Source organism: Ochlerotatus camptorhynchus, unplaced genomic scaffold, assembly GCF_037179485.1.
Source record: "Ochlerotatus camptorhynchus isolate MF236.1 unplaced genomic scaffold, CSIRO-AGI_Acam_v1.1 ptg000323l, whole genome shotgun sequence".
In the NCBI taxonomy this organism is placed as follows: Eukaryota; Metazoa; Arthropoda; class Insecta; order Diptera; family Culicidae; genus Ochlerotatus; species Ochlerotatus camptorhynchus.
This window is the reverse complement of record NW_027040811.1, coordinates 494,425-522,391: the sequence shown is the minus strand read 5'-3', so window position 1 is coordinate 522,391 and position 27,967 is coordinate 494,425. Positions and strand designations below refer to the sequence as shown.

General features: G+C 37.9%; 1 protein-coding gene across 4 annotated transcripts in view; it reads right to left on the bottom strand.

Annotated features, from left to right (window-relative positions):
• pasilla (RNA-binding protein Nova-1-like protein passilla) overlaps nt 1–27,967 on the bottom strand; it is a 273,138-nt gene that overhangs the window by 154,198 nt on the left and 90,973 nt on the right. For 3 of the 4 annotated variants that reach the window (XM_065229801.1, XM_065229802.1, XM_065229800.1), the window contains exon 2: nt 26,395–27,068. The exons of the other annotated variant lie outside the window; for it this stretch is intronic. In XM_065229801.1, coding sequence (XP_065085873.1) covers nt 26,395–27,046 — 652 coding nt within the window. In that variant the 5' untranslated portion in view covers nt 27,047–27,068. The remainder of the gene's footprint in view (nt 1–26,394; nt 27,069–27,967) is intronic. 4 annotated transcript variants of the gene reach the window in all.

Here is a 27,967-nt window from a genome sequence, read left to right as displayed (position 1 = left end):
CTTACAAATCATACGCAACGCATCTTCTTCCATCTTCACTACTGCCTAAGTATCTAAGCGTTACAAATCAAGCTGCGGCAACTTTCTGCTGCGACATAAGCAGAGTCATACTTATTCTGGGTAGTCATCTTAGTCTATTTCGAGGGAAAAGTGAGATACGTACCTGTGAAGAAATAAGAGAAAATTTCGTGATTAGTAAATTGATTAAATTTGTTCAGGAAAAATCACTTGCAGTGGAGTGTAGTAATAGAGGATTGAGGTATGTGCGGAACAAGGTGTATTGATGAGTATCAGTATGCTTTGGACAGTCTAAGTCGTGAACAAGAGAGTGCGTTGAGCCCTTTTCGTTGACCGGAGCACGTTCTGCATCAATCATAATATTCCTTCCTCATTTGTCGGAATCCCAACAACCCTCTGCCCTCTGTCGAAGATGAACACGAGGGACATCCGTACCCTTTTTCAGTAAGAGCCGGCACGGCAAACGCTTGGCTGACTTTCACTGACCGCAGCCACAAGCGAACGAATGACATAAATCCGGAATTCCTAATTTGATTATCCTCTTGGTTTTCTTCCACACACACACGCTCACACGCTCACATGAGTCGAGTGACTGTAGTGTACACGCAAAATTGAAACTGTTCAATGGGAACTATTACAATATAACAATTAAACAATTAAATTCAAATAAACTAGTGGTCCATCGCAATAGCATTAGATTTAAGTACGGTCCGATGGACGACACTCTCGATTTGCATTGAAAAAGTGAGCATTACCCATAATCTAGTGCACCGAAATTGCCACCCATTGAACCCTTTTCTCGCTCGTAGTAAGAAACTGTCAACCATACGCACAGTGGTCCGGGAATGCAAATTAGAAGGGAATAACTGTTTTGACCCAGCAATTGTAACTTTACCAGCGTAGTGTCTTCTGTGAAGTTGTTTTATATAATAAGGTGTTTAAAGAGGTGAACCCGGCAGTGGCTGAACGCCTTTACAATAAAGAAGAAAATAACACCTTTCCTTTGATGAAAGCTGAAAATAGGGTGGTCCTTAAAATCACAAAAATAAAAATTAAACTCTTTCATTTCCGATCATGATGGAAGCTTCTACAAAGCTGCAGATTACAAAATTTAAAGAAACTACAGTGAAAAAGCGTATGATAATTTTTATATAGACGTTTGTATGACTTAAGATAGGGTGTCTCTGAAAAAATATTTTTTATAGATGACTTCTGTGATTTTTAATATCTTATTTCAATATTTTTAGAAAAATCACAACGTAATTATTTTCTTCGGAGCGGTGAACATTTTGAACATTGAAAAGCATTGATTATAATCGATTTTTACGATTTTCATGGTCTCGAAACCAAAGGGCACTATTGCAGTAATATATTTTCTTGAAAATATGAACTTTTTTAAACAACATATCACAAATTGTGTGATGCATTTTTTTCGTTTCTGAGCTACATTTTTTCAACAATATTTTATGAACAATAACTAAAAACTTGATATTTTGAAAAATTAAGAGCAGCATTTCAGCGTAATCTAGGGCAGCTCTGACCCTACCCCTAATGACCACCCACGGCTGAACATCTCACTCAGAGTATTCTTAGGGAAAGCTCCAATTCAATATCGATAACAATTCCAAAAGTGGTTTAACTCTGAATATAATTAAATACAATCTTTGCAGAATTTCAAGCCAGTTTAAAGATAGTTTCAAGAAATTTTCGACGGGTTTTCTTGCGAAACTTTTGAACATTGTTTCCAAAAAATCCAGAGTAGTGTTCCGGGAAAATCTAAAACAAAAATCTAATTCTTTGGAGAGCTTTATGAGAATTCCAAGAGATTCTCCCAACGCCATTTTGAGAACAATTTCAAGAGTTTTCTGAGGAAAATTCCCATGGTGAGATCCGAGATAAAATCCTAGGAAATTTTGGAAGGATACTTTCTAAATTCTAGAGGGTGGTGACCAATGCATTCCGATTAGCAATTTCCAGGTTTGTTCCCGGAGTTTTGGAAATTTTCCCGGATGCCATGAAAGGGATCACTAGGTTAAATCCTAGGTTGAAGTTCTGCTCTCGAATTCTTCAAAATTTGTCTATGTTTTCACTATCTTAAAAATGTACTGAAAACTCTACCGGAATTTATTACACGGCCAATGAGATCAACCCAAATTTGAGTTCGATATACTCAAAATCGCAAAAAGTGCAGGAACTCAGCGATGAGTAAATTTGCCTGTGGAAAACCTCAAAAATCTGCCGGAAAATGAGGAAAATTGATGAAAATTTTGCTCAGTCTAGGAGAAGTACCAATAGACTTATGACACCCAATCTTTTTTTCTTTTCTCATATTCGGGAATGTTTTCCTAAAAAAAAACCTGGCAAAACATGGGTCAAATTTACTCATTGCTGAGTTCCTGCCCTTTTTGCGATTTAGAAGTAAACTGAACTCAAGCATTTTCTTTGGAATAATTTTCCTTCACAGAGTTTATTTCTGAATTCCCCGGAAGTATGTTTGAGATTATCTCTGGGAGTCCATACACAATGTTTTTATAACAGTCTAGAAATTTTGTGTTTTAATTGAAAAAAAAACATGAAATTCATCCTTCGATTTTATTCGAAGCTTCCTTCCTTAATTCAATTTAAAATTCGCTTCAATTCTCTTTAGCAATTTACAAGCAATTCACCTCAAAATTGTCTTGAAATTTCGTTCAGAATTATCTTGAAGTTCTCCTCTAAATTCTTCTGAAATTTTCCTTAGAAATTTTTCTTGAAATTCTCTAGAAATTCGTTTTGTGGTGACCTAAAATCCTTTAGGTTAAGCTAATTTTTAAGTACTATAAAAATGAAGTCACAATGAGGGCACTTATGGACCCCTAAGGGAACTTAAGTAGCATCAGAAGGTATTGCGATTTTCACTCTTACTTTAAATTAATATTTTAACTGTTTCTATAAAAGTTATGAAAACAATTGCAAAACTTTGTGTTTTGAACAAAAATAGCATGTTGAATGATTTTAAGTGAATGCGGATATGGGTAAATTAATTAACTCAAAAAAGCAGCACAATAGCCATGCTTGGATGCGGAACGATAGCTGGACGAGTGTTAATTCTAACAAGCAGATGACTGCATATACACTCAGAACTGGCAGCAGTAGAACGAATCAGGCGAGAAAGTGACAGAATATGAAAAACGTTCTCACCGAGTGCAAACCCGAAAATGATAGATTGCAGACTGAACGATATAGATCTTAAATCAGTTTTTGGCTCATATTCGACAAATTTAGACTAATTGTTATAAAACGATACTAGAAGGCAAGAACGTGTATTTATGTGGTGATATATGTTGCGAAAATGTACACCTCCCAGTACGCTAGACGCTAACATAGTTTAAAGCTAGGAGGCAAATGATTGATTCGTTCTACTAAGCGATCGCTTACCCGTCACGAATTGAAGTCCACTCAATTCTGATTATACGCGTTTTTTTTTTCTTGATTTTGTGATTCCAAATTGCAACCAAATGAAACACAAGTTGTTTAAAAAAATCACAAATAAATCAATGGAAAATATGACCGTTTTAAAAAATGGTGCAAGAGAACTGAGTGTACCGTAAAACGGGGTGAAATTGATCACTACATCGTTCAAATTTCGTTTCTCAACAATCCTGGTGTGTAGTATTGTTATGGGACATTTTTTCCTGGCATTCATTTCATAGGCTCAATGTCTCGTGGAACTAAACGGAGCCGAGGGGCTGGTATTTTTTTTTTCAATATAACTATTGCAATTTTGATTTTTTTTAAATTAAAGAAGAAAAATAGATAAGTTTTTTCTTCTCTTCCCATCTCCATGAAGTAGCTTTAAATAGTGCTTTTAAAAAGTTTTCCCTAACAAACGAGACCGGTATTCTAGGGCAACTCTGAAGGAATTTTGACAAACCTAATGATGATATGGATACGATTCTGACACTACTTTGATCCCCAGAGAGCCCCAATTGAATATCGATAATAATTCCAAAGGAATTTAATTCTGACTGTAATTGAATAAAATCACTAGCACAATTTCAAGCTAGCTTGAAGATAGTTTCAAAGTTTTTTCGGCGGCATTATGTCTAAAAAAAATTGGAATTCAGTGAAATTCCAAAAACAAATCCAATTCTTAGGGGAGCTTCATGAGAACTCCAAAAAGAATTCCATGACAATTCTAAGAGATTCTCTCAACGTCATTTTGAGAAGAATTTCAAGGGAATTCTGAGGAAAATTTTCATGGAATTTCAAGGTAAAATCCAAAGAGATTTGGAAGAATACTTTCTAGAGTCTAAATGGCATACCAAAATATTTCTGAGGAATTCCTCTAATATTGCACAAAATTCCGAATCTGTTATAGATAACAATATTGCGAGGAATCTTGAAAGTATCACAAATTCAAATCTCATCTTCAGACAAAACACGAATGACCTAAAACATATTAAAGTAACTATAATAATAAAAAAAAGCTTTGAATACATTTTAAAATTATCATCTAAGTTCCAAAGAAATAATTTGGTTAATACAGACATTGAAAATTGTGCAAGATCCCGTGCACAGAAATTCATGTCAAAGATTAGGATTTTTTTTTCAAGATTCGGAGACTTTGATTGGCAACAAGTTTAAAGATCCTAGTCCAAGAAAACAGTTCAAGTTTATGGGGCCAGAAATTTTTGAAAAGTGTATCAGAGCCTTTCAGACTCAACCTTCTCCGATTTTCATGAAACCTTACATAATTGTTTGTGTATGATTGACGTTTTTGCTAAAATTTGGCCATTTTGAATCGCGCATGAAACTTCAAAATGGCGTATTCGAGATTTTACAACAATTCATAACTCGGAAACGTCACTTGTAATCGAAATTAGGGCCAAGACAAAGATGTACACACTTAGAAATAACTAATTTTACACGTGACGGAATCCATCGTTGACATAAAAGATGAGACGTAAACAAACAGGTCATGTAATATTAAGTCCTCCGAGACTGAAATGTTCGTTGCTCGACGAAATGTACGTTTGATTGAGCTATATTTCGCGTCTGTTATGACTCAAATTTATGTCAAAATTGACGCTCGTATATGTCACTCTCAGAGCACCTAAATTTACATGATTTTTTCGAAGTGTGTACCTTTTGTTTTAGAAATTAGAACACCAATTGTTTTAGAAATCCTGAACTTGATACAGATGAGAACTAGCGAAAACTGTTGCAAATCTTGGAGTCAGAATACGTTTCAACCATCCGAAGTCTGTACTAACAAATATTTTTAAATATTTAAAAATTAAACATTTATTGTGTTTTTCACGAATATTTAGACTTTCTCGACGAAATGTTGAACCTTCCAAAATCTTCAGTGGCTTTTGAAACTCTTACCATTTCAGCTTCTCCTTGATGTCTTTACGCGCTGGAAGCATTGGAACAAAGGAGCTAAAGGTGAACACCAGAAGAAGTGTCATTGAAACCAAGTGATATACATTCCAAGGTGGGAACGGTGAGAGCGAAATATGAGATCGACGAAATTAAAATCACTCGAGTCTAAATGGAGCAAAATTTCGCAATGCCTATGTTAATTAAATTCTGTTGTGGATCTTTTTAGTAGATCACAACTAAGCTAAATTTTGACTCACAATGAATGATGGAACTGCTAGGGATTTATCAAAAAATACCGGTGAAAAATAATATTAAGTCGACTTAGTTTGGAGTTTGGGAAGAAGCATGCCTTGTTAAATTTAAGGGACTTCAAAAATCATCGAGAGTTGGCTGTGTAAACTTCCCAGAGATTATCTGCACTTCCATGAAGTTCTCGGAAAATTCCGAAATTTTCTTCTGGGCTTACCTGAGAACTTCCGGAAAACTGGACTGCCCTGAAATTGGTGGAACTTCTTGAAGGTTCCCGTAATTCTCCTGAAATTAATGAAAATGCCCAAAAGTTCTCGAAATTTTTCAGATGCTCATGGAACTTCCCCAAAAATCCTGTGTAATTTTTCTTAAGTTTTCGGAACTTTCCTGAACTTAATGGAAGTGTCCAAAATTTGTTTGATCTTGCCTGAAGTTCTTGGAACTGTCCAAAAGACCTCTAAACCTCCCTGAAGTTCTCTAAACTTTTTTGTTTAAAATTCATGCATGTTTTTTGGAACTGCCCCTAAGTTCGGTGAGCTTTCCAGATGTTTTTTATCTCCCCTGACGTTCCCGAAATTTTCCTAAAGATCTTGGGACTTCCCTTGAAATTATTGTTCTGTTCTGTCCGATACAGGGATGCCAGGTGTATTTTGAATCAATGTTCAGCGAGAACTGAGAACTTCCAGAAAACTGCACTGCCCTCAAATTGTCGCAAGTGTGGAACTATCCAAAAGATCTCTAAACCTCCCTGAAGTTCTCTAAACTTCTGTTTTGTTGCTTAAAATTTCTGCAAGTTTTTGAATAAATCTTCAACGAGACTTGAGAACATCCAGAAAACTGTACTGCCCTAAAATTGTCGGAACTTCTTGAAGGATCCCGAAGTCCTGAAGTTAATGAAAATTCCCTAAAATTCTTGAATTTTTCCTCAAGTTCCCGCAATTTTCTAGATGCTCATGGAACTTCCCTAAAAATCCTGTGTGATTTTTTTTTTAAGTTTTCGGATCTTTCCTGAAAATTTGGGATTTTTTTTGAACCTAATGAAGCTGTCCTAAATTTGTTTGTTGTTGCCTGAAATTCCCGCAATTTTCCTAAAGTTCTTGGAACCGCCCTTGAAATTGTAGTTCTGTTCTGTCCGATACAGGAATGCCAGGTGTATTTTGAATAAATCTTCAACGAGAACTGAGAACATCCAGAAAATTGAACTGCCCCAAAATTGTCGGAACTTCTTCAAGGATCCCGTAATTTTTCTGAAGTTAATGAAACTTCCCTAAAATTCATGAATTTTTCCTTAAGTTTCCACAATTATCCATATGATACTATGTATTTTTTTTATGTTTTTGGATCTTTCCTGAAAATTTCGGAATTTTTTTGAACTTAATGAAGCTGTCCTAAATTTGTTTGTTGTTGTTTGTTCTCGCAATTCTCCAAAAGTTCTTGGAACTGCCCAAAAGATCTCTTAACTTCCCTGAAGTTCTCTAAACTTTTTTGCTTAAAATTTCTGCAAGTTTTTGGATCTGCCCCTGAATTCTGTTAGGTTCCCTAAAATTCTTGGAATTTTCCTAAAATTCTTGGAACTTCGCTTGAAATTGTAGTTTTGTTCTGTCGGATACAGGGATGCCAGGTTTATTTTGAATAAATCATCAATGAGAGCGAAGAAATTTCTATTTACCGAATTTGAATTTACCGGTGTCAGTCAGAACGAACTTTCAGGGCAAGTCCGGATAAAACTCCCAGATGATGGCGTTAGAAACTATAGTAGAAAGCCAGAAGCACTTGTGAAAACTTGGGATTACACTTCTAGGAGAAATTTCAGGAAGCTTCCGGTGGAAGTCAAAAGAAACTTCCATGGTAAATCAGACAAACATTATATTAAGGAAATTAAAAAAAAAAGTCATGGACAGTCATTTCCAGGAAAACACGGAAAAAAATTTCAGCAATAGTTGAAAGAATCTTCCGGAGAAAATTAAAATAAAAACTTCCGGCGAATGTCTGAAGAATCTTCCAATGGAAATCAAAAGAAACATCCGGAGATAGTTAAAAGACACTCCTGGTGGAAGTCAGAAGTGATTGGGGAATTCTGGAGAAGTTGTCTAGTCTAGTCTACACATACACAGCCAGTACTTGAAAGAATCCTGGAAAATGATACATCTATCATTTTTCTTGTCATTATTAATGCCTGCTGCACATCAAGGATGTGAAACAAACAATAAAGCGGTGGGGAATTCTGGAGAAGTTGTAGGAAAATTCTTCATCTTCCGGGGTAAAATATTGAAATTTTATAGTTAAATTTATTTAATAACTCAACCTTCAGTCATCCCACGGTGTGTTTGCAACAATGAACTAAGAACAGAAAAATCGGCATTCCAAAATCTTCAGAAAACTGTACTCGTAATACCATGGAATTCCTTTGAAACTCTCCGAAGAATTTTTTCCTTAAAATTAAACTATCATGAGGAATCGTTTCCTTTGAAATTCCTTTCAAAATTTTGTGAGAAGCCTAATCAAAACCTTCCTCAGAATTCCTACGAAATTCTCCCCAGAAATCCCTTGGAATTTTCCTAAAAATTTCTTTTTAATTTTCCTCTAAATTTTTCGGGAATTCACTTGGATTCCGGTTCCTAAAATTCTGTTTATAATTCTCTTGGAGTTCTCATGAAAATTAACCTGATGTTCTTCACATATGAATTCAATCCAGAACTTAATTTCTTCTCTCCAGAAATTCATCTCAGCATTATGTTTGAATTCTGGTAACAAAGTCACAGGTTTCCTAGAATCTGGATCGAAAATAAATACTCAAGACTACGGACATAGAATGAATTCCAAGCACCCAGATTTGAAATAAATTAAGGGCCTTGCACAAAATTGCAAAGCTTATGAACTTTAATTAATGAATTTGATGAGACTTTCTCTAGGAATAATTTCACTGAACTGCCTGAATTCAGAGGAAAGTATCAGAGGATGAAATTTTAGTAAAATGAAACCTGAGGATTCCTTCCGAATTAGTTTTGAGAAACTCCAGACTCCAGGTTCGGGGCCTCCCTTAGCTCGGTCGGTAGAGGCGCAGCTACAAACAAGACCATGCTGGAGGTGGCTGGGTTCGATTCCCGGTCCAGTCTGGGATTTTTTCGGGTTAGAAAATTTCTCTCGACTTCCCGGGCATAGAGTATGATTGTACTTTCCACACAATTATACTAATGCAAAAATGGTACAGGCATCGAAAGCTCTCAATTAATAACTGTGGAAATGCACCTAGATCACTAACTTGAGAGCACGCAATAAGCTAATATGCGATAAGCATTAAGCTTGCAATGCGAAGTAGAAGAAGAAGAAGAAGACTCTAGGTGGAACGTAAGGAGGATTCCAAGGGAATCCTGGTCCTGAGTAGGATTTAAAGAGATATCTGCGGAGCATTCCAAGGCAATTCCGAAGAGAATTCAAAGAGTGTTCTGACTAAAACTGCGAAGTAATTTTGATGAGTATTTTTAAGTAGAACTCCGATGAAAAAAAGGAGAAGAGAGTTCTGAAAAAGAATTAAATTAATATTCTGAGTATGATTCAAACAGTATACTCTTAGAAGTATTTCAAAGAAGATTAGAAGATGGTTTCAAAGTACTTTTCAACGAAGTATTGAGGTAAATTTCAAAGCCATACTACGGAAAATTTCAAAGTTGTTCCTGTAATCAACTTTAGAGAACTCAAAGAACAAAGAAGAAATTACGAGAACCATTTCAAGGAATTCGCCTTTTTGGGTTAATTGTTATTCAAAAGCTGGAAATTTTCAGATGAAGTCATGGAAAAACCAGGAATTTTATTCAGAAAAATTACTAAACACTCTGGGTCAGAACTCCTTACAAATTTTCCAAGAATTTTGAAGGAATTCTCCTCGGCACTTTTTTTAAATTAACACTAAAATCATTTTTATATTTTCCTCAAAATTCCATAGCTATTCGCGTCAGAATTCTGTGGAATATTCTTTAATTTGTTTAAAGCTTAAAAATTCGTCCAATTCCCAGAGCCTTCCAGAACCATTTATAATGATTTCGTTTAGCTTGTTCAAATCGTGGATCTTGGATTTTTTTTTTTAAATCTGTCATATTGTGTGTTTTTCTCAGTAGAATTACGATTTCGTTACATTTTTCTAAATCTGTAAACTTTCTGAGTCAAAATATCTATTTCCTTCTAAAGGCCCAAACGCAATGACAGCGAAAGCGGAACGGCAGCGGCAGCGGAAAAACCCGATCTGAGTAAGCCTACTTGTCGAATTGAAAACTAGTTAGAATCAAATCGACTTCGGTTAGGCATATTGACGTCATTTGTGACAACTGTCAAACTTGCCGTTTCCGTTCCGCTTCCGCCCACATTGCGTTAGGACCTTAATTCTCACTCCTGGACCACTGTGCATTGAACCATTAAAAGGAAACCCATCCAAGTAAGCGGAGTAAAGCAGTAAAAATCTAATCTCTCAGAGCAATTAATTCGCCCATTTATTTTTGTTCCCCCCGAAATGCCTTTTCGCCCCTAAAGGGGCGTATTTGCGCGGTCCGGCCTTTAATTAAATGCGTGATTGTAAATCAACGCGACGCTTCAATCAATATATGTACGTATATATGTACTGGTTATGCGACGATGACGGCTACGACAAACTTCCGTTTCCGTTTCTTTTTCGTTTTTCTTCAATCAGGAAATTTGATTATCCATCGCTTTTTTTTTTCCTATTATCCATCGTTCGGTTTCCTTCCCCTATATTAGGACGCAACGGGAAACCGGAGAAATCCGAGGATTTATGATTATGATTTGTCGCCGCTCGTCGTCCGCCTTATATAATCCCGGGATCCGGTGTCCTTAAAATTCGAGAAGACAGGATTACCGCATTTTTGTGTTCGAAAGACCCGCATTGCACTGCTGCTGCCCTCTACTCCGTTGTTGATAGTGTTCCAGTTTTTCTCGTTTCCGCTTTCCACGTTTCTCTAGTGCATATTTTGACATGTGTCCTCCGCCCCCCCTTCACCGGTAATGTCATCGTGCATTGCAGTGTGACAGCTCTCGGCAGCAGCAGTGGTAGAGGGCGCTTGTTACATAAAAACATACACAGCGAACCGCCCTCGCCCTCAAGGGCGACTCTTTCCGCTTGTCTGTCATGTTGCAGCTGATTTTCCGTGAGTGAGAACGGGCTCTCACCCGGTTCTCAATTCGGTCCGGGGGTTCCACAGCAGGCGCAATCAAGTAAAAGCACATGCGCCCTTTCGCCGGGAGAGAATTTCGCTCGCTCGCTCGTTCTCTCCCTCTCGGATCTATCGCAGTAACCACTGACGACAACTACTGTTGAGAGGGGGGTCACTCACTTGCCATCCACCCACTCACATGTTCCCGCAGCACGACGTACGAGTAGTACATAGAAGGAAGAAGAGCCGAGTCCCAGCAAGCATGTGCCCTTCGAACTCGTGGCCTACTTTTTTGCCATACGCTTGCTGTTGTCATTCCGCCGATCCGATCCGGCCCCAATGTAGGTGGGAATAGTGTTTAGCTTTCGCTCTCGTCACTCTTTCTCACTCCCGGAATTTGACACGTGATTGCGACCGTTGTGCCGCACCGCCGCGCCTTGGCGCATACCAACGCTGTCTTCTTCTTTTTATGCCATATGTAATATGGTTGCGACTCCCGTTGTCATCCTCGGACGGACGGACGAGCGGCGTTACAAGTGACGGAATTCAATCAAGGCAAAAAGGATTGTGTGTGGGGAAATATAAGCCGCTTTGTTACATCCTGAGCTGACCTCATTCCGACCTGTTTTGAAACCAATTGTTTGTGACCCAATTTCGGATGCATTGCAAATTTTTACTCTCATTGGATGATTTTCTCCGAAGTGTTTTTATCTGTGAAATAACCTTCCGTTCTCCGGAAAAACTCCTAATTTTGGCAACTGTTCCAAAACGGGACCAACAGTTCCTTCAGTGGAAAGTTGAAAAGCTCCTCGCGCCCTAACAAACCTACCATCCTCACTCGCCCCCGATTCACTTGTATTGTATCCTCTTAGAGAGAAAGAAACAGCCCCCCTTCCCCTCAGAGCGAAGAAGCGGAAGAATAGGAGCTTATCCTCTTCTATTCAGACTTCCACGACCCAATTAGTATTGGGGGCGTCTGTGACGCTGTGCGCCATCTTTGAACTCGAAAAAACAGCACGTAAATTTAACGACTCGCTTTTCTCCCCGGGTTTTTGTCGAGTTGTTTCGCAGAATGTGAAAAGCAGGCTGTTCGCCATGGCAACGGCAACGCGACCGGGAATGCCTCGAGCAGAGAGTCCGCCGTGGTTGCCAGATTGATTTCAAGCTGGTCGGTAATTACTGTTTTTATTTGAAGGCGAAAATTTAAACTTTTGGATTAAGAACGAGTTTTTCAGGGTAATTGGAAGAAATTTCCGGGGAATGTTTGAGTTAGCTTCTGAAGGAAGCCGAACAAACTTTCGGAAAAATAAGGAAGAAGCTATTCTGTAGTTCCAAGAAAAGTCCGAAAAACATCCGAGGAACTTCCAAGAAGAATGCAGAGAGACTTCTGTGGATTTTTTTTAAATAAACGTGCAAGGAAAATCGGATGAGGAAGCCAGAAAGGTTTCGGAAATCGAGAGAAAATTCCAGAAGAAGCCATTTCCAGGAGAAGCTAGAAGAAACTCGGAAAAACCTTCAAATAGAAGCTGTAAAAAACCTCCGGAAGAAGCTCATAGAGAAACTTCCGGAGGAAGACGATAGAAACTTCTGGGAGAATTCGATGTAAACTTCTGGTAGAAGTTTAAAGGAACTTCCTGGAGAAGACGGAAGAAATTTTCTGGAGACGCAGGAAGAAACTTCCTGGGGTGGTTTGGAAGAAACTTCTGAAGAAAGTCAGAAGCATCTTCCGGTGGAAGCCAGAGGGTTTTCGGGACAGTGGACATAAAAGAAAAAAGAAGCTCTTCTGGAGCAAGTTTGAAGAAAGTTCCAGGAAAAATCGGAAAAAAATATCCGGGAAAATTTCAAGAAAAAATCTGGGGAAAATTTTAAAGAAACTTCCGGGAAAAATCAAATGACACATCCAGACGACGCCAACAAAAGGTTTCGGAAATCAGAAGAAAATTCCAGGAGTTGCCATTTCCAAGGAAAACTAGAAGAAGTTCGGAAAAATCTTCCTATAGAAGTCAAAAAAAAAAAACCTCCCGAAATAATCTCATGGAGAAACTTCCAGAGGTAGATGAACGAAACTTTTGGGAGAAATCGATGGAAACTTCCGATAGAAGTTTAAAGGAACTTCCTTGAGAAGGCGGAAGAAACTTTCTGGAGACGCTGGAAGAAACTTCCTGGGGTAGTTTGGAATAAACTTCTGAGGAAAGTCGGAAGCATCTTCCGATGGAAGCCAGAGGGTTTTCGGAACAGTAGACAGAAAATAAGAAAGAAGCTCTTCTGGAGGAAGAGCTGAAGAAAGTTCCAAGAAAAGTCGGACAAATATCCGAGGAAATTCCAAGAAAATTTCTGGAGAAAATTTTAAAGAAACTTCCGGGAAAATCGAATAACACATCGAGAGGACACTAGAAAGGTTTCGGTAATCGGGAGAACATTCCAGGAGAAGCCATTTCCAGAAGAAGCTAGAAGAAACTCGGAAAAACCTTCCAATAGAAGCCAGAAAAAAACTTCCGGAAGAAGCTCATAGAGAAACTTACGGAGGAAAATGATAGAAACTTCGGGGAGAATTCTATGTAAACTTCTGGAATAAGTTTAAAGGAACTTCCTGGAGAAGATGGAAGAAACTTTCTGGAGAAGTTGGAAGAAACTTCCTGGGGCAGTTTGGAAGAAACTTCTGAAGAAAGTCAGAAGCATCTTCCGGTGACAGCCAAAGGGTTTTCAGGACTGACGACAGAAAAAAAAGAAAGAATCTCTTCTGGAGGAAGTTTGAAGAAATTTCCAAGAAAAGTCGGAACAATATCCGGGGAAATTCCAAGAATAATACTTCCGGGAAAAATCTAATGACACATCCAGAGGACGCCAGAAAGGTTTCGGAAATCAGAAGAAAATTCCAGGAGTAGCCATTTCCAGGGAAAGCTAGAAGAACCTCGGAAAAACCTTTCAATAGAGGTCGAAAAAAGCTCACGGAGAAACTTTCGGAGGAAGACGAACGAAACTTTTGGGAGAAATCGATGGAAACTTCCGGTAGAAACTTAAAGGAAATTCCTGTGGGAGTCGTAAGAAACTTCCTGGAGTAGTTTGGAAGAAGCATCTTCCGGCGGCAACCAGAGGGATTTCGGGATAGTAGACAGAAAAGAAGAAAGAAGCTCTTCTGGCGGAAGTTTAAAGAAAGAATGCTGAGAAACTTCTGAGGATTAATTTAAAGAAACTTCTGGGAAAAATCAGATGACACATCCAGAAGAAGCCAGAAAGCTTTCGGAAATCGGGAGACAATTCCAAGAGTAGCCATTTCCAGAAGAACCTAGAAGAAGCTCGGAAAAATATTCCAATAGATGCCGGAAAAAACCTCCTGACCGAGGTTGTGGAGAAACTTCCATAGGAAGACGAAAGAAGTTTCAGGGAGAATTCGATAGATGATTCCGGTAGAAGATTAAAGGAACTTTCTGGAGAAGACGGATGTAACTTTTTGGAGAAGACGGAATAAACTTCCTGGTGAAGACGGAATAAACTCCCTGGGGACGCTGGAAGAAACTTCCTGAGGTAGTTCCGGCGGAAGCCAAAGGGTTTTCGGGACAGTTGACAGAAAAGAAGAAAGAAGCTATTCTGGACGATGTTTGAAAACAGTTCCAAGAAACGTCGAAAAAAAAAACATCCGGGGAACTCAGTGAAAAATGCTGGAAAACTCCTGGGGAAAATTTTAAAGAAATTTCCGGGAAAAATCACCAAAAAGGTTTTGGTATCGGGAAGAAAATTCTAGGAGTAGCAATTTCCTAGAAAAATCTCGGAAAAACCTTCCAATAGAAGCCGGAAAAAGCTCATGGATAAACTTCCGGAGGAAGACGGAAGCAACTTTTGCGAGAACTCGATGGAAACTTCCGGTTTACGTTTAAAGGAACTTCTTGGAGAACACGGCAGAAACTTCCTGGAGACGCTGGAAGATACTTCTTGAGGTAGTTTGGACGAAACTTCTGAAGAAAGTCAGAAGGGGTTTCGGGACAGTCGACAGAAAAGAAGAAAGAGGCTCTTCTGGAGGAAGTTTGAAGAAAATTATAGGAGTAGCAAATTCCAGGGGAAACTAGAAGAAGTTCGGAAAAACCTTCTAATAGAAGTCGGAATGTCCGGATGAAGCTCATGGAGAAGCTTCCAGTGGAAGACGAGATAAACTTCTGGGAGAAAAGACAAAATCTATGTTGATTGATTTCCTGGAAGATGATGGCCTGGAGATCGTCCGTGAAAAGCGAATGGCGACACAGATGTGGAGAGCGTTGGAGAATTCTTTTGACAAGAAATCCCATACGACCTAGAACCTGGTACGTTAGCAGCTTAGGCGTCTGAAAATGCAGGTAGGTGAATTCGGAGCCCTTCCTGAATCGTTGATAACTGCTTTGGAGAACCTTGGTGACGATGACCTGACGCTAGACGTGGTGAAGCAAAGGCTTTCGGGCGAAGAAGTGAAACAGCTCGATAGACAGCTCAAGATTGCTCGAATGAGAAATCTACTGCGACATTGTTGGCGACAAGGATAGAGTAAGATCAAAGAGGTTCAATGGGTGTTCCAACAGAAGGAAGATGAGAACGGTAGACCAATTCGCGCTACAAGCCCGTCTGGTGGCGAAGGGCTATCTCTAGAAGCAAGACCAGGACTGTGAAGAAACCTATGCACCTGTAGCTCGATTGGCAACCATCACGATTGTTTGGCTGAAGGAAACCATCTTCATGGAAGTCCCGGATGGTGCAGCTGCGAAACAGGTCAAGTCTGTCGACTGCTCAAATCGCTGTATGGTTTAAACAGTTCCCGAAGTCCTGGAATGAACATGGGTTTTACAAGATCAAAACACGATTACTGCCTTTACACGAAATTGGATGGCAATGATGAAATTATTGGTACGTTGATGACCTATTGGTGACAGGCCACAATCTGATGTCGATCGAGAATGTGAAGAAGGATTTGGCATCGATGTTCGAGATGTCCGATTGTGGAGAGCTACGACACTTCCTAGGCATGAAGGGATTGGTACTTCAACGAAGTGGAGCGGATGCAAACCAACCGTATCGAGAACTGCTAGGTTCCTTGATGGACGTGATGTTGAGCGTTAGACCCCATGTTTGGGGCGGTTGCAACAGAAACCAACGGTCGAACACTGGCAAGCCCTGAAACGGGTGGTTCGATATTGCACGGCAATCACTTCACCATGAGTGACAACTGGTCACTTCACTTCGTTTTCAACGTGCAGGGACACCCTTAATAAGGGCCATAACCGGTGTAAAATCTCAAAAATCGGTATTCTGAGGAAAGTACAAATACCAATAAATCGGTATATCTGGCAACGCTGGCTGACAATGTACACGGTCAATGAGATCAACCCAAATTTTGCTGAGTTTTTCCAGGAAAAAAATCCCGAATATCAGAAAAGTCAAGATTGCATTCACTCAGTCTATTGTGTCCACTCCTAGACTGAGTAACATTTTCGACTTTTCCTCATTTTTCCAGCAGATTGTTGATGTATTCCACACGGCGAATGAGAACGACTCAAATTTGAATTTAGTTCACTCATAATCGTCAAAAGTGCAGGAACTCAGCGATGAGTTAATTTGCCTCATGTTTTCCCAGGTTTTTCCAGGATTTTCCAGGGAAAAATTCCCGAATTTGAGAAAAGTAAAGATTGGATTCACTTAGTCTATTGATACTACTCCGAGACTGAATAAAATTTTCGTCAATTTCCCCATTTTCCGGCAATTTTTTTAGGTTTTCCACAGAAAACCATGGGACAAATTTTACTCATCGCTGAGTTCCTGCACTTTTGGCGATTATGAGTGAACTAAACTCAAATTTGAGTCGTTCTCATTCGCCGTGCACAAGACAAATTTCGCAAATTTCAAGACAAAAAATCGCTAAGTTCCTTAGCACTTTTTGCGATTTATGAGTAAACTGAGCTCAAATTTGGGTCGATCTCATTGGCCGTGTAGCAAAACTGACTCTGTGACGTCAGAGCGTGACTTTGTGCGGTTTCATCGTCGCCGTTGTGTGAAAAGAATCAATTTCCGATGCCCCCTCTCTTTCGCCTCGTCCATCAGTCAGTCTATCGACATTAGCATCGGGGCGTCGGAGGTTCGAAAAAAAAGAGACACTAATCAGAGTCGTGTGCGAAACCAATCAATATGGCTGCCTGCTACCATCGAACGTAAACGTCAAACTCCTCGCGGCAGTGCCTACTTAGAGGAGATGGTGGAAGGCGCCCATAAATAACAATCGCTGTCAGCCGACAGTCGCACATCTTAGTTGTGCATCATTTTGGGTGGTGAATTCGATAGGCTTTACTTATAGACCTCCGCCCTCCAAAAACGTCAAACGAAAGAGCAGCGCGCTCGGTCGGCGGGGGGTGACAGGATGAAATTAAAGATCATTAGTTGGGGCAATAAAAATAGATTGATTTCAATTGGGCCCAATGACAACAACAACAACAACTTTGAAGAAGATGTATGCGTGCGCGATTAGATGACGCTATTGGATGTCATCTGCTGGGTGGGGGGGCAACAAGTGGTACCTCGTCATAAGTAGCCGCCATCGCAGACAGGTTCGTGCTGTCAGTGATGGATATGTTTATCTTGGAACGATTATCCCCCGGATCTCGCTGATGACATCCACCCAAAAGGTCACGCGCCAAAGCCATGAGTTATGAGCTGCTTTTTTTCCGTTGTTTGGGCCTACTACAGTTCAAACCCATCAAACGAGAGGGCGGGGGGCAACAGTTTGACATGTCAACAAAACGGAATGATCAGCGTCTGACCATCGTGTCGGTGGGGTATTCATGTTCATTAAATTCTAAGGTAAAAATTGAGTAGGGTAAATAGACTTCTATGAAGGAAATGCATTAGTGTGAGTGCAATGATGGGGTGAGCTCCTTGGACACCTTGACGTGATGTACTTTAGGGAATAGTGACGTTTAACGCACGCACACTAGCGGGTGCATCGCCATGTAAAGTTTGTTTCCTCTGACAAACCTAAAAAATGTATGAAATTAAATCCGTCAAAATAAGTTTGACAGCGATTTGTTATGAATTCCATTAGAAACACGTATGAATTTTAGCTACAAGAAATCAGAAAGCATTTCATTGGTAAATAATGTTGACGAAAAAATAATTAATCGAAGCAGACGGGAACCGAACCGTGGACGTTGAGATTACGGGGTCCGTGTATAAGGCATATAAGAGCTACCTCATGTTGGACGAAAATCATTCATAAGTCACACTTATGTTGTTCATAAGTCGAGCCACTGGCTAAAAATCACCCCAACAAATCTTTAAAAAAAAAGTGCCGAATCGAACAAAAAAACCCAAATTCAACAACTTCTTTCTCATCGTGTCGAGGCAGCCAAAGGATGATTGTTATGTAAACAAACTAGAGGCTCTTAACCTTTTTTTTTCCCGCAAATGTCAAACCCATCGCCAAAAGATCATCTTTTTTTTTCGAAAAAAGAAATCAACCCAAATCGCATAAATATTCCATTTGGGCGTCGGTAAAGCAAGGCTAGAAATCGAAGCGGATCACACACGGGCTTTCTTTGTTTCCGGATGATGTGACAGTCGTTCGCCGCCGTCATTATCATATTTATTGCGGCCGCCGAGGATTTTTCTTTTCTTTTTTCGAAAGCGAATCCGGCTGCTCCCGTCGAGGCTCCCGTTTGAGAGTTGATTCTTTATGGATTCCCCCACCATAGTTTCGAACAACTACGGTGGATTGGTGTGCGTGCGTTTTGTGGATTTGTAAAAAGGGGCGAGGAAAATCTCTGAACAGCATCCAATTTACGGCGGGCCGGAGCAACACTTATGGGTCTTTGTTTGCGTTCGGGTGTTGACTTTTTGATGGCGGTTTAGAAGGGGGGGAGGGGGTGGGGGGAAGTTGTAACAACAAAGAAGCGTGGCGTCTGGTTTTTCGGGGAAAAGTTGTTCCGTACCTACTTTTGTCGATTATTGTTGGACGAGTAGCCGAAGCACTTGAAGCCCTGTTTACGACCAGTCAAGTCAATCAATCTGGGAAAACCCGTTTCGACGTTATCGCTTCTATTCCGATATCAATTGGTAGCTCTAATCGCCCTTTCTATTCTGGAGTTTGGTGGGAATACAAGTTTGGCAGTCTCAAATGATCTTTTTCTTGTTAATTTGAAGTCAGTTAGATTGTGTGTTTAGATAAAATCGAAGACAGCATATCAAGAAGACTGGCTACTTATACAGAAGCTGAGAGATAGACTCAATCTCGTCATTAAGCGCTGCCACTATTTTTGGTATATTTTTGTTTGATTCTTGGGCTATTTTGGAGATCTAGGCTATTTATTTTTGGCCTATTTGGGCCATTTTTGGCATACAATTTGTTTAGTCTTTTAGGTCTTTTAATCATTTTTGGCATTTTTATGCCATTTTTGATATTTTGTCCATTTTAGCATTTTTGGACCATTTTTCTCGTATTTTAGACTATTTTGACCTTTTATTAGATTTGAGAATTTTAAAAATAATTTGAAAAGTCAAGACTATTTTGACATTTTTGAAATGTCATTTTATGAAGCCAGTCTGGAAAGTTCATTTGGACATTTTTGAACAATTTTTCTCAATTTTGGCACCATTTTGTTCTTTTTGGCACAATATTTGGCGTTTTCAGAATTTTTCTTGGATTTTGATTTTTTTTTACTTTACTAGCCAGGTTTTTAGCGTTAGCTAGTTCTTCTCGTTAAAAAAGCCAGTTTTAAAAGTCTTGGCCATCTTAACAGATTTGGCCTGTCTTTTTATAAAGCTGGTCTGGAAAGTCCATTTTGTCATTTTTAGACCATCTATCATGATTTGTAGCACATTTGTGCACAACTTTTAGCGTTTTCAGGATTTTTCTTGGATCGTGGAATTTGGACGCCAGTTTGAAAAGTGTAGACCATTTTGATATTTTATGAATGTCTTTTTATAAACCTAGTCGGGAAAGTCCATTTTGACATTTTCAGACCATTTTCTCAGTTTTAGTCCATTTTGACATTTGTGCACCATTCCTGGCGTTTTCAGGATTTTTCTTGAATTTTGGCATTTTAGAGCCAATTTGAAAAGTCTATGCCATTTTGAAATTTTTACAATGTCTTTTTATAATGCTAGTCGGGAAAGTTCATTTTGGAATTTTTGGACCATTCTTCTCGATTTAGGAATTTTAAAAACACTTTGAAAAGTCAAGGCCATTTTGACATTTTTGAAATGTCGTTTTATAAAGCTGGACTCTCCCATTTTGGAATTTTTGGACCATTCTTCTAATATTTTAAACCATTTTGACATTTTCTTAGGTTTAGTAATTTGCAAACAGTTTGAAAAGTCAAGGCCATTTTGACATTTTTTTAATGTCATTTTATAAAGCGAGTCTGGAAAGTCTATATGGACATTTTTGAACCATTTTTCTCGATTTTGGCACCATTTTGTCCATTTTGGCACAATTTTTGGCGCTTTCAGTATTTTTCTTGGATTTTGGAATTTTATTTTTTTTTAACTTTATTAGTCAGATTTTTAGCGTTTCGTAGAAAAAGCCAGTTTTAAAAATCGTGGCCATTTAAACAGTTTTGGTATGTCTTTTTATAAAGCTGGTCTGGAAAGTCCATTTTGGCATTTTTAGACCATTGATCGCGCACGGACAGGACCCGATTTTTACGTTGTGTGATAATTAATTTAAACGAGAACTATTATTTGACCGTCCTGCCATGGCGGAGGTATGAGAACTATAAACGTTTATTTATTGTAACATAACAAGGAAACTACAAAAGCAATGACAATGATACGGGGACAAGTGGTGACATCTATGAGTAGGTACAGTAGTTACTTTATGTTAAGGGTAGAGGCAGTAGTAGTCGCCTGCACGAACAACCATCTATCTTGATTTGTAGCACATTTTTTAGCGTTTTCATGATTTTTCTTGGATCGTGGAATTTTAAAGCCAGTTTTAAAAGTCTTGACCATTCTGATATTCTGATTTTTTAGTCCATTCTGGCGTTTACAGGATTTTTCTTGGATTTTGAAATTTTAAAGTTTATTTGAAAGGTCCAGGCTATTTAACATTTCTGGAATGTCTTTTTATAATGCTAGAAAGTTCATTTTGACAATTTTAGACAATTTCCTCGATTTTTAGTCCATTCTGACCTTTTTGGCACAATTTTTGGCGTCTCCGGGATTTTTCTTGGATTTTGACATTTTAATGTCAGTTTGAAAAGCCTTGGTATTTTTTAAATTTTTGGAATGTCTTTTTATAAAGCTGGTCTGGAAAGTCCATTTTGACATTGTTCGACAAGTTTTCTCGATTTTTAGGCCAGTTTGGCGTCTTCAGGATATTTTTTGGATTTCGCCATTTGGCCATTTTGAAATGTTCGGATGTTTTTAATAAAGCAGTCTGGAAAGTCATTTTTGACGTTTTATGGATTTTTTTCTTAGATTTTGAAATTGAAAGGCAGTTTGAAAAATCTAAGCCATTTTGGTATTTTTGGATTATTTTTGAAACTTCTTTTTAGAAAGTCTATTTTGACATTTTCGCGTTTTCATGATTTTTCTTGTCTTTTGAATTTTAAGGCCAGCTTGAAAAGTCCAACCCGTTCCAACATTTTTAGAAAGTCTTTTTATAAAACTAGTTTGAAAAGTCCATTATAACATTATTAGACATTTTTTTTCGGTTTTTAGCCCATTTTGAAGTTTTTGGCACCATTTTTGGCGATTTTCGGACTTTTCTTGGATTTTAGAAATTTAAAAGCCAGTTTGAAAATTCTTGGCCATTCTAGCATTTTTTGAATTTTTTTTTATGAAGCTGGTCTGGAAAGTCCATTTTGACATTTTTGGACCATTTTTTCTCGATTTATAGTCCATTTGGGCTTTTTTACGCCATTTTTGGGATTGCCAGGATTTTTCTTGCATTTTTAAATTTTGAATCAATTTTAAAAATTCATTGCCATTTTAACATGTTTGCAATGTCTTTTCATAAAGCTAATCTGGATAGTCCATTTTGACATGTTTCGACAATTTTTTTCATGTGTTAGTCCATTTTGACCATTTTGGTACCATTTTCTGCGTTTTCAGGAGTCTTCTTGGATTTTGGAATTTTAAAAACAATTTGAAAAGTCTAGGCCATTTTGACATTTTTGAACTGTTATTGGAAAGGCTCTTTATATAGCTGGCTTTAAAAGTCAATTTTTATATTTTTAAACCACTTTTCTCGTTAGCCCATTTTGACACTTTGGCACCATTTTTGGCGTTTTCAGGATTTTGTATGGATTTTGAAATTTTGAAGCCACCGTGAAAAGTCCAGGCGTTTTTGGAATGTCTAGTGAATTGGTCAATTTGATTTTTTTAATTTTATTGGACGATTTGAATTGATCAATCTGAACAGGCCAATTTCAATAGATCAATTACAATTGGTCAGTTTGAATTGGTCAATTGGGAATGGTCGATTGGATATGGTCAAATTGGACAATTTGAATTATGATTTGTTAAATTTATTGGTCGATTTTAATCGATTGTGAATGGATAAATTTTAGTAGGTCAATTTGAATTGATCAATTTGAATTGGTAAATTTGATTTGTTAAATTTATTGGTCAATCTGAATTGGTCAATTTGAATTGTTAAATTTGATGTGCTAAATCTATTGGTCGATTTGAATCGATCATTTTAAATTGGTCAATTTGAATTGGTGTAATTTGAATTGGTGTAATTTGAATTGGTGTAATTTGAATTGGTGTAATTTGAATAGGTGTAATTTGAATTGCTAAATTTGATTGGTCAATCTGAATTGGTCTATTTGAAAAGATCCATTTAAAATGATCAATTTGATTTTGTAAATTTAATTTGTCAATTCGAATTGATCAATTTGAATTGGTCAATTTGAATTGGTCGATTTGAATTGGTCAATTTGAATTGAAGTGGTCAATTTGATTTGATAAATTTATTGGTGAATTTGAATTGATTAATTTGAATGGGTCAATTTGAATCAATGATTTTGAATTGCTCAATTTGAATTGGTCAATGTGAATCGATGATTTTGATGTAATTTGTAATTTGATTTGATCAATTTGAATTGGTAGATTTGAATTGTTTAATTTATTGTTCGATTTTAATTGGTCAATTTGAATCGATCATTTTGAGTTTGTAAATGTGAATTGATCAATTTGAGTTGGTTAATTTTAAATGGTTTAATTTGAATTGCCAAATATGATTTCGTAAATTTATTGGTCAATCTGAATTGGTCAATTTGTATTGTTTTAATTTGAATTGGTTCAGTCAAGACCAACAATTTAAATGGCCTCAACTCCATTTAGTAAACAACATTTTCTCGTGAACCGAAACCTACATTCGCAAACCTAAGCCACAATCGGGTAGAGGAGAATTTCCCCTATCTATTCATTCTGTTGTTTTGCCTTGCCGGACTTCGGTTCGCGAGAAAATAGCCTTACAAGGTTTGTTTACAAAATGGAGTTGCCGTCTTTTCAATTGTTGGTCTTGAATTGGTCAATTTAGATTGGTTAATCTGAAATGGATTTGAATTGGTAAATTTAATTTGTTAAATTTATTGGTCAATTTGAATTGGTAACTTTAAAATGGTCAATTTGATTTGTTAAATTTATTGGTGAATTTGAATTGATCAATTTAAATGAATGATTTCGAATTGCTCAATTTGAATTGGTGTAAATTTAATTTGATAAATTTATTGGTCAATTTGAATCGATGATTTTGAATTGGTCAATTTTAATTGGTGAAATTTGATTTGATCAATTTGAATTGGTAAATTTGAATTGTTAAATTTATTGGTCAATCTGAATCGATATTTTGAATTGGTCAATCAATTTGAGTTGTCTATTTTGAATTGGTCAATTTGAGTTGGTTAATTTGAAATGGTTTAATTTGAATTCTTCAATTTGAATTGCAAATTTGATTTGTTAAATTTATAGGTCAATCTGAATTGGTCAATTTGTATCGTTTTAATTTGAACTAGTCAATTGGTCAATTTGGATTTGTTAATCTGTAAATGACTGATTTGAATTGATCAATTGGAATTGGTAAATTTAATTTGTTAAATTTATTGGTCAATTCGAATTGGTCAATGCGAATTGGTCAATTTGAAATTGTCAATTTGATTTGTTAAATTTATTGGTCAATTGGAATTGGTCAATCTGATTCATTTTAAATTGGTCAATCTGAATTGGTCAATTTGAGTTGGTTAATTTGAAATGGTCGGTTTGAATTGGTATAATTTGAATTGATCAATTTGAATTGGTAAATTTGTTAAATTTATTGGTCAATTTGAATTGGTCAATTTGTATTGCTTTAATTTGAATTGGTCTATTTGATTTGTTAAATTTATTAGTCGAATTCAATTGGTCAATTTGGATTGATTAATCTGAAATTGTTAATTTGAATTGGTCCATTTTAATTGGTAACTTTATTGGTCTATTTGAACTGGCCACTCTGAATTGGTCAATTTGAAATGTATTTTTTTTTAATGGTCAATTTGATTTGTTAAATTTATTGGTCAATTTGAATCGATCCTTTTCAATTGGTGAATTTGGATTGGTAAATTTGAATTGCTTTAATTAGAACTGGTCAATTTGATTTAAATATTCATCGTTGGATTTCAATTGGCCAATCTGAATTCGTCAATTCAGAGATGGTAAATTTGAATTGGTCAACTTGAATTTGTGAATTTGAATTGGTCAAATTGAATTAGTGAATATGAATTGGTTAATTTAAATTGGTCAAATTTTATTGATCAATTTCAACTGATCAATTGGATTTTTTTCATTATATTGGCCGATGTTATTAGGTCAATTTATATTGGTCGATTTCTATTCGTCAATTTGATTTGGCCAATAAGAAATGAACGACTTGAAATGGTCAATTTGGTTTGTACAATTTGAATTAGTCAGTCTGAATTGGTCAATTTGAATTGATTAATATGAATTGGTCAATTTGAAATGGTCAACTTTAATTTGTCAACTTGAATCGGTGAATATTAGTTGGTTAATTTGAATTGGTCAATTTGATTTGTCTATTTATTGGTCGATTTGATTTGATGAATTGATCGATTTGAATTGGTCAAACTGAATTTGTCAATTTTAAATGGACAATCTGAATTGGTTTATTTTCACTGGTCAATTTTATTTGTTCAATCTGAATTGGCCAACTTGATTTGATTGATTTGATAGGTTAATTTGATTCGTTAAATTTGAATTGGTCAATCTGAATTCATTGAGCAATGATTCACATTCTTGCTAAAATGCAGCCATTTTGGATCTTGTAAAATTGTAGAAATGACGCCTTTTAAATAAGAAAAAAAAATGGGCTGAAAAGGCACTTCTGGTCGACTTGACGTCTAACACAAAGTTGTAGAGAAAAATAATGTTTTTCTGGAAAAAATATACAAAAAGAAAACTGTTATTTTTTTTTAATTTCATAAAAAATGCCACCTTTTCGAATGTTTAAAATTATGGACATTTCCAAATTGATAAAAATCATCAGCTCAAAAACTTTTGTTCAAATTGTTTAACATTAAATTTTGTTAAAACGTTTTTTCATGTAATTTAAATGATATTTAAATTCTACTGTCGCTAATTCCAATTCCTGTCTACATGAAACACTCTAGGGTCATCTTGGGGTCATGCCATTGCTGCATTGTAGAAATTCTGTAGATTGATTATGGGCTGAATTGCATTGAAACCTAAAAAAAAAATTCCTAATAAGAAATCTGGCAGCACTGTTTTGTCATCATCCACTTGCTCTTTTCTCTATTGTTCTTTCAACGACGATCATCAAGCGCAAATGGTACTCACGACGCGGCCATTTTCGGCCAACCTTGAACTGTCACAGGCTACAAAACTATTGGTTAGGCCCAGCTACTGAATGATGGGGGTGGGACAGGTTTGAGGCGTGAGAAAGAAAGGTTCGGCGCAGATGTTCGGGATACGAAAAGCTTCGGTGGTAATGGTGAGTGATAATATGGGCCTAGAGGGTGGTGATGGTGAAATGTCAAAATGTCAGTCATCGTCAGGCGTTCGGTACAGTATTCGATTGTTTACATCGCTCTCGCTGTGTGAATTGATTCGAAAATTTAAATAAATAAAGAAACAAACCGGTTGAATAAAACAGATAACCAACGGAATGAATGCTTGAAGTAAACAAATGGTAACAGTGATTGGTGAGTATGACAAAGGTGGTGGTGGTGGTGAATTTCTTTCCAGAAAATAGGTTACAGTTTTTTTTTTCTGTTTGAAAGCGGATGATTTTTGGTTGTTGTTCTTGTTTTTGATGCCCGTTGTTGACAAAAGTGAAGGATGGTGATGGTTGATGCGATGCGATGCGCGAAAGATGATGGTTTCCAGCGATGAGATGACGAGCGGCTCGGCGGCGTGACGTAGTGTTGTGGTGGTGGTGGTGTGAGAGAAAGAGAGAGTAAGCACGGCAAGCAGCTGAGAGCAACACACGTACACACAAACACGAACGTACACGAACAAAGCATGCGTTTTTGGTTTGGTGGTGTAATAGAAGAAGGTGGTGGTAGTGGTGTGTTGGCTTGGAAGATAGAAGTTTGTTTTTGTTTTTTGTTTAGGAGTGACAACTCACCGAAACCAGTCTTCTGCTGGAGGGAAGCCGCTTGCTGAGTTTGCTGGAGCAGCGTAGTAGGCTGCTGCTGTGATTGGCCGTACGCGCCGAACGGCGGCGACGCAAACGAAGCCTGCTGCTGTTGGAATGCTTGACTGGCAGCACTGGTGGCGTTCGTACCGGCAGTGTTGCCATACCGTTGGTAGAAGGGTGACTTTTGCTGCTGTGCTGCCAGTGCGGACATGATTTGGTGTTGTTGCTGTTGCTGTTGCGACATGATGCCACCGCCGCTGGACGACGATACGGATGAGACGGAAGTTTGCGACGAAGCTCCACCGGTAGTGGACGACGGCGAGGACAGCCCGGTAGCGGTTCCGGCGTTTGCTCGCGAGGCGCCACCACTGCTAGCGCTATGATGGGTGCTGTTGATCTGATTGATCTTGGCAATGATGCTATCATTATTGTTGCCACCGCCGGCCGTCAGGACCAGGTTTTGGGCGCTGCCCTTGGGAGCGGTATTGTTGTTCCGTTCGGCTGCCAGAGCCGAACTCAGGTCGTCGAATATGAAGTAGCTATTGTTCTGATCTGGCGAGCGATTGTGATTTGGTGTATGTTGCTGCTGCTGCTGCTGCTGTGAGGCTGCTGGCGAGACTTGCTGTTGGCTATTTAACATTGGAAATCCTTTGTGGTAGAACCTTGACACGGGTGCGACGAGTGGAAAGGAGGAGGATGACGGTGAGCGTTAGTTATCGGATGTTGTATTGGTATTTTCTTTCGTTAAAACACTATATAATTGCACTTTTCTTTTAAATATCGCTTAGGGTTTCAAACTTGGTGTGTGTAATACAACTGAATGACATTTAAATGCTTTCTAGTAGTATAACTGACTAGGTATTCGCAGTAGTAGTAGTAGTAGTAACTGTTGTAGCGATTATTGACGTATGGACGTATCCGTGTTGATGTTTTGATTAAGAGCTATCAGATGATGTGTGTTCTATTTACATTGGAACGGATGAAGTACGAGTTTGACGTTTCGCTGCCGTTCTTCTATTGTTATCGTAGGTAATTGGACAGCTATTGTTGACGTTAGTTTGCCGCTGTCGCCGTTGTCGATGCGTTGGTGACGGAAGTATTGGCGGTAGTAAAAAATTGACACACTCACACACTGTCACCATTTGCTTCTATTGATTTTTTTTGTGTTTTGCTTTGTTTACTTTTGGAATGCTTTGAATAACTGATTTCGTACTGTCGTTTGTTTACGTTTCGTCTAGGAAAACTTCATTGCTAACCGTGTTTAGGTAAAACCGAACTTTTTTTTTGTTTGTTTGTTTTCGTTATTGGATTCAAAACAGACTTTATTTTATCCTAGAAAAATATTTCCAAGAAAGAAAGAAGAGAAGGGAAAAAGGGGGAGAGAAGAGTTGGTAGAAGAAAAATCATTAATAATGGACGATTCGAGTTCCGATAGTGGTGCGATAAGAGAGAGAGCGAGCGATTGATTGGACGGCTGTCTCGGCGGCGGCGGCGTGTGTGGAACGGAGGGCGGGGACGAGTGTGCGTGCGAACCAAATGGCAACACTGGCCCCCCCAGTAG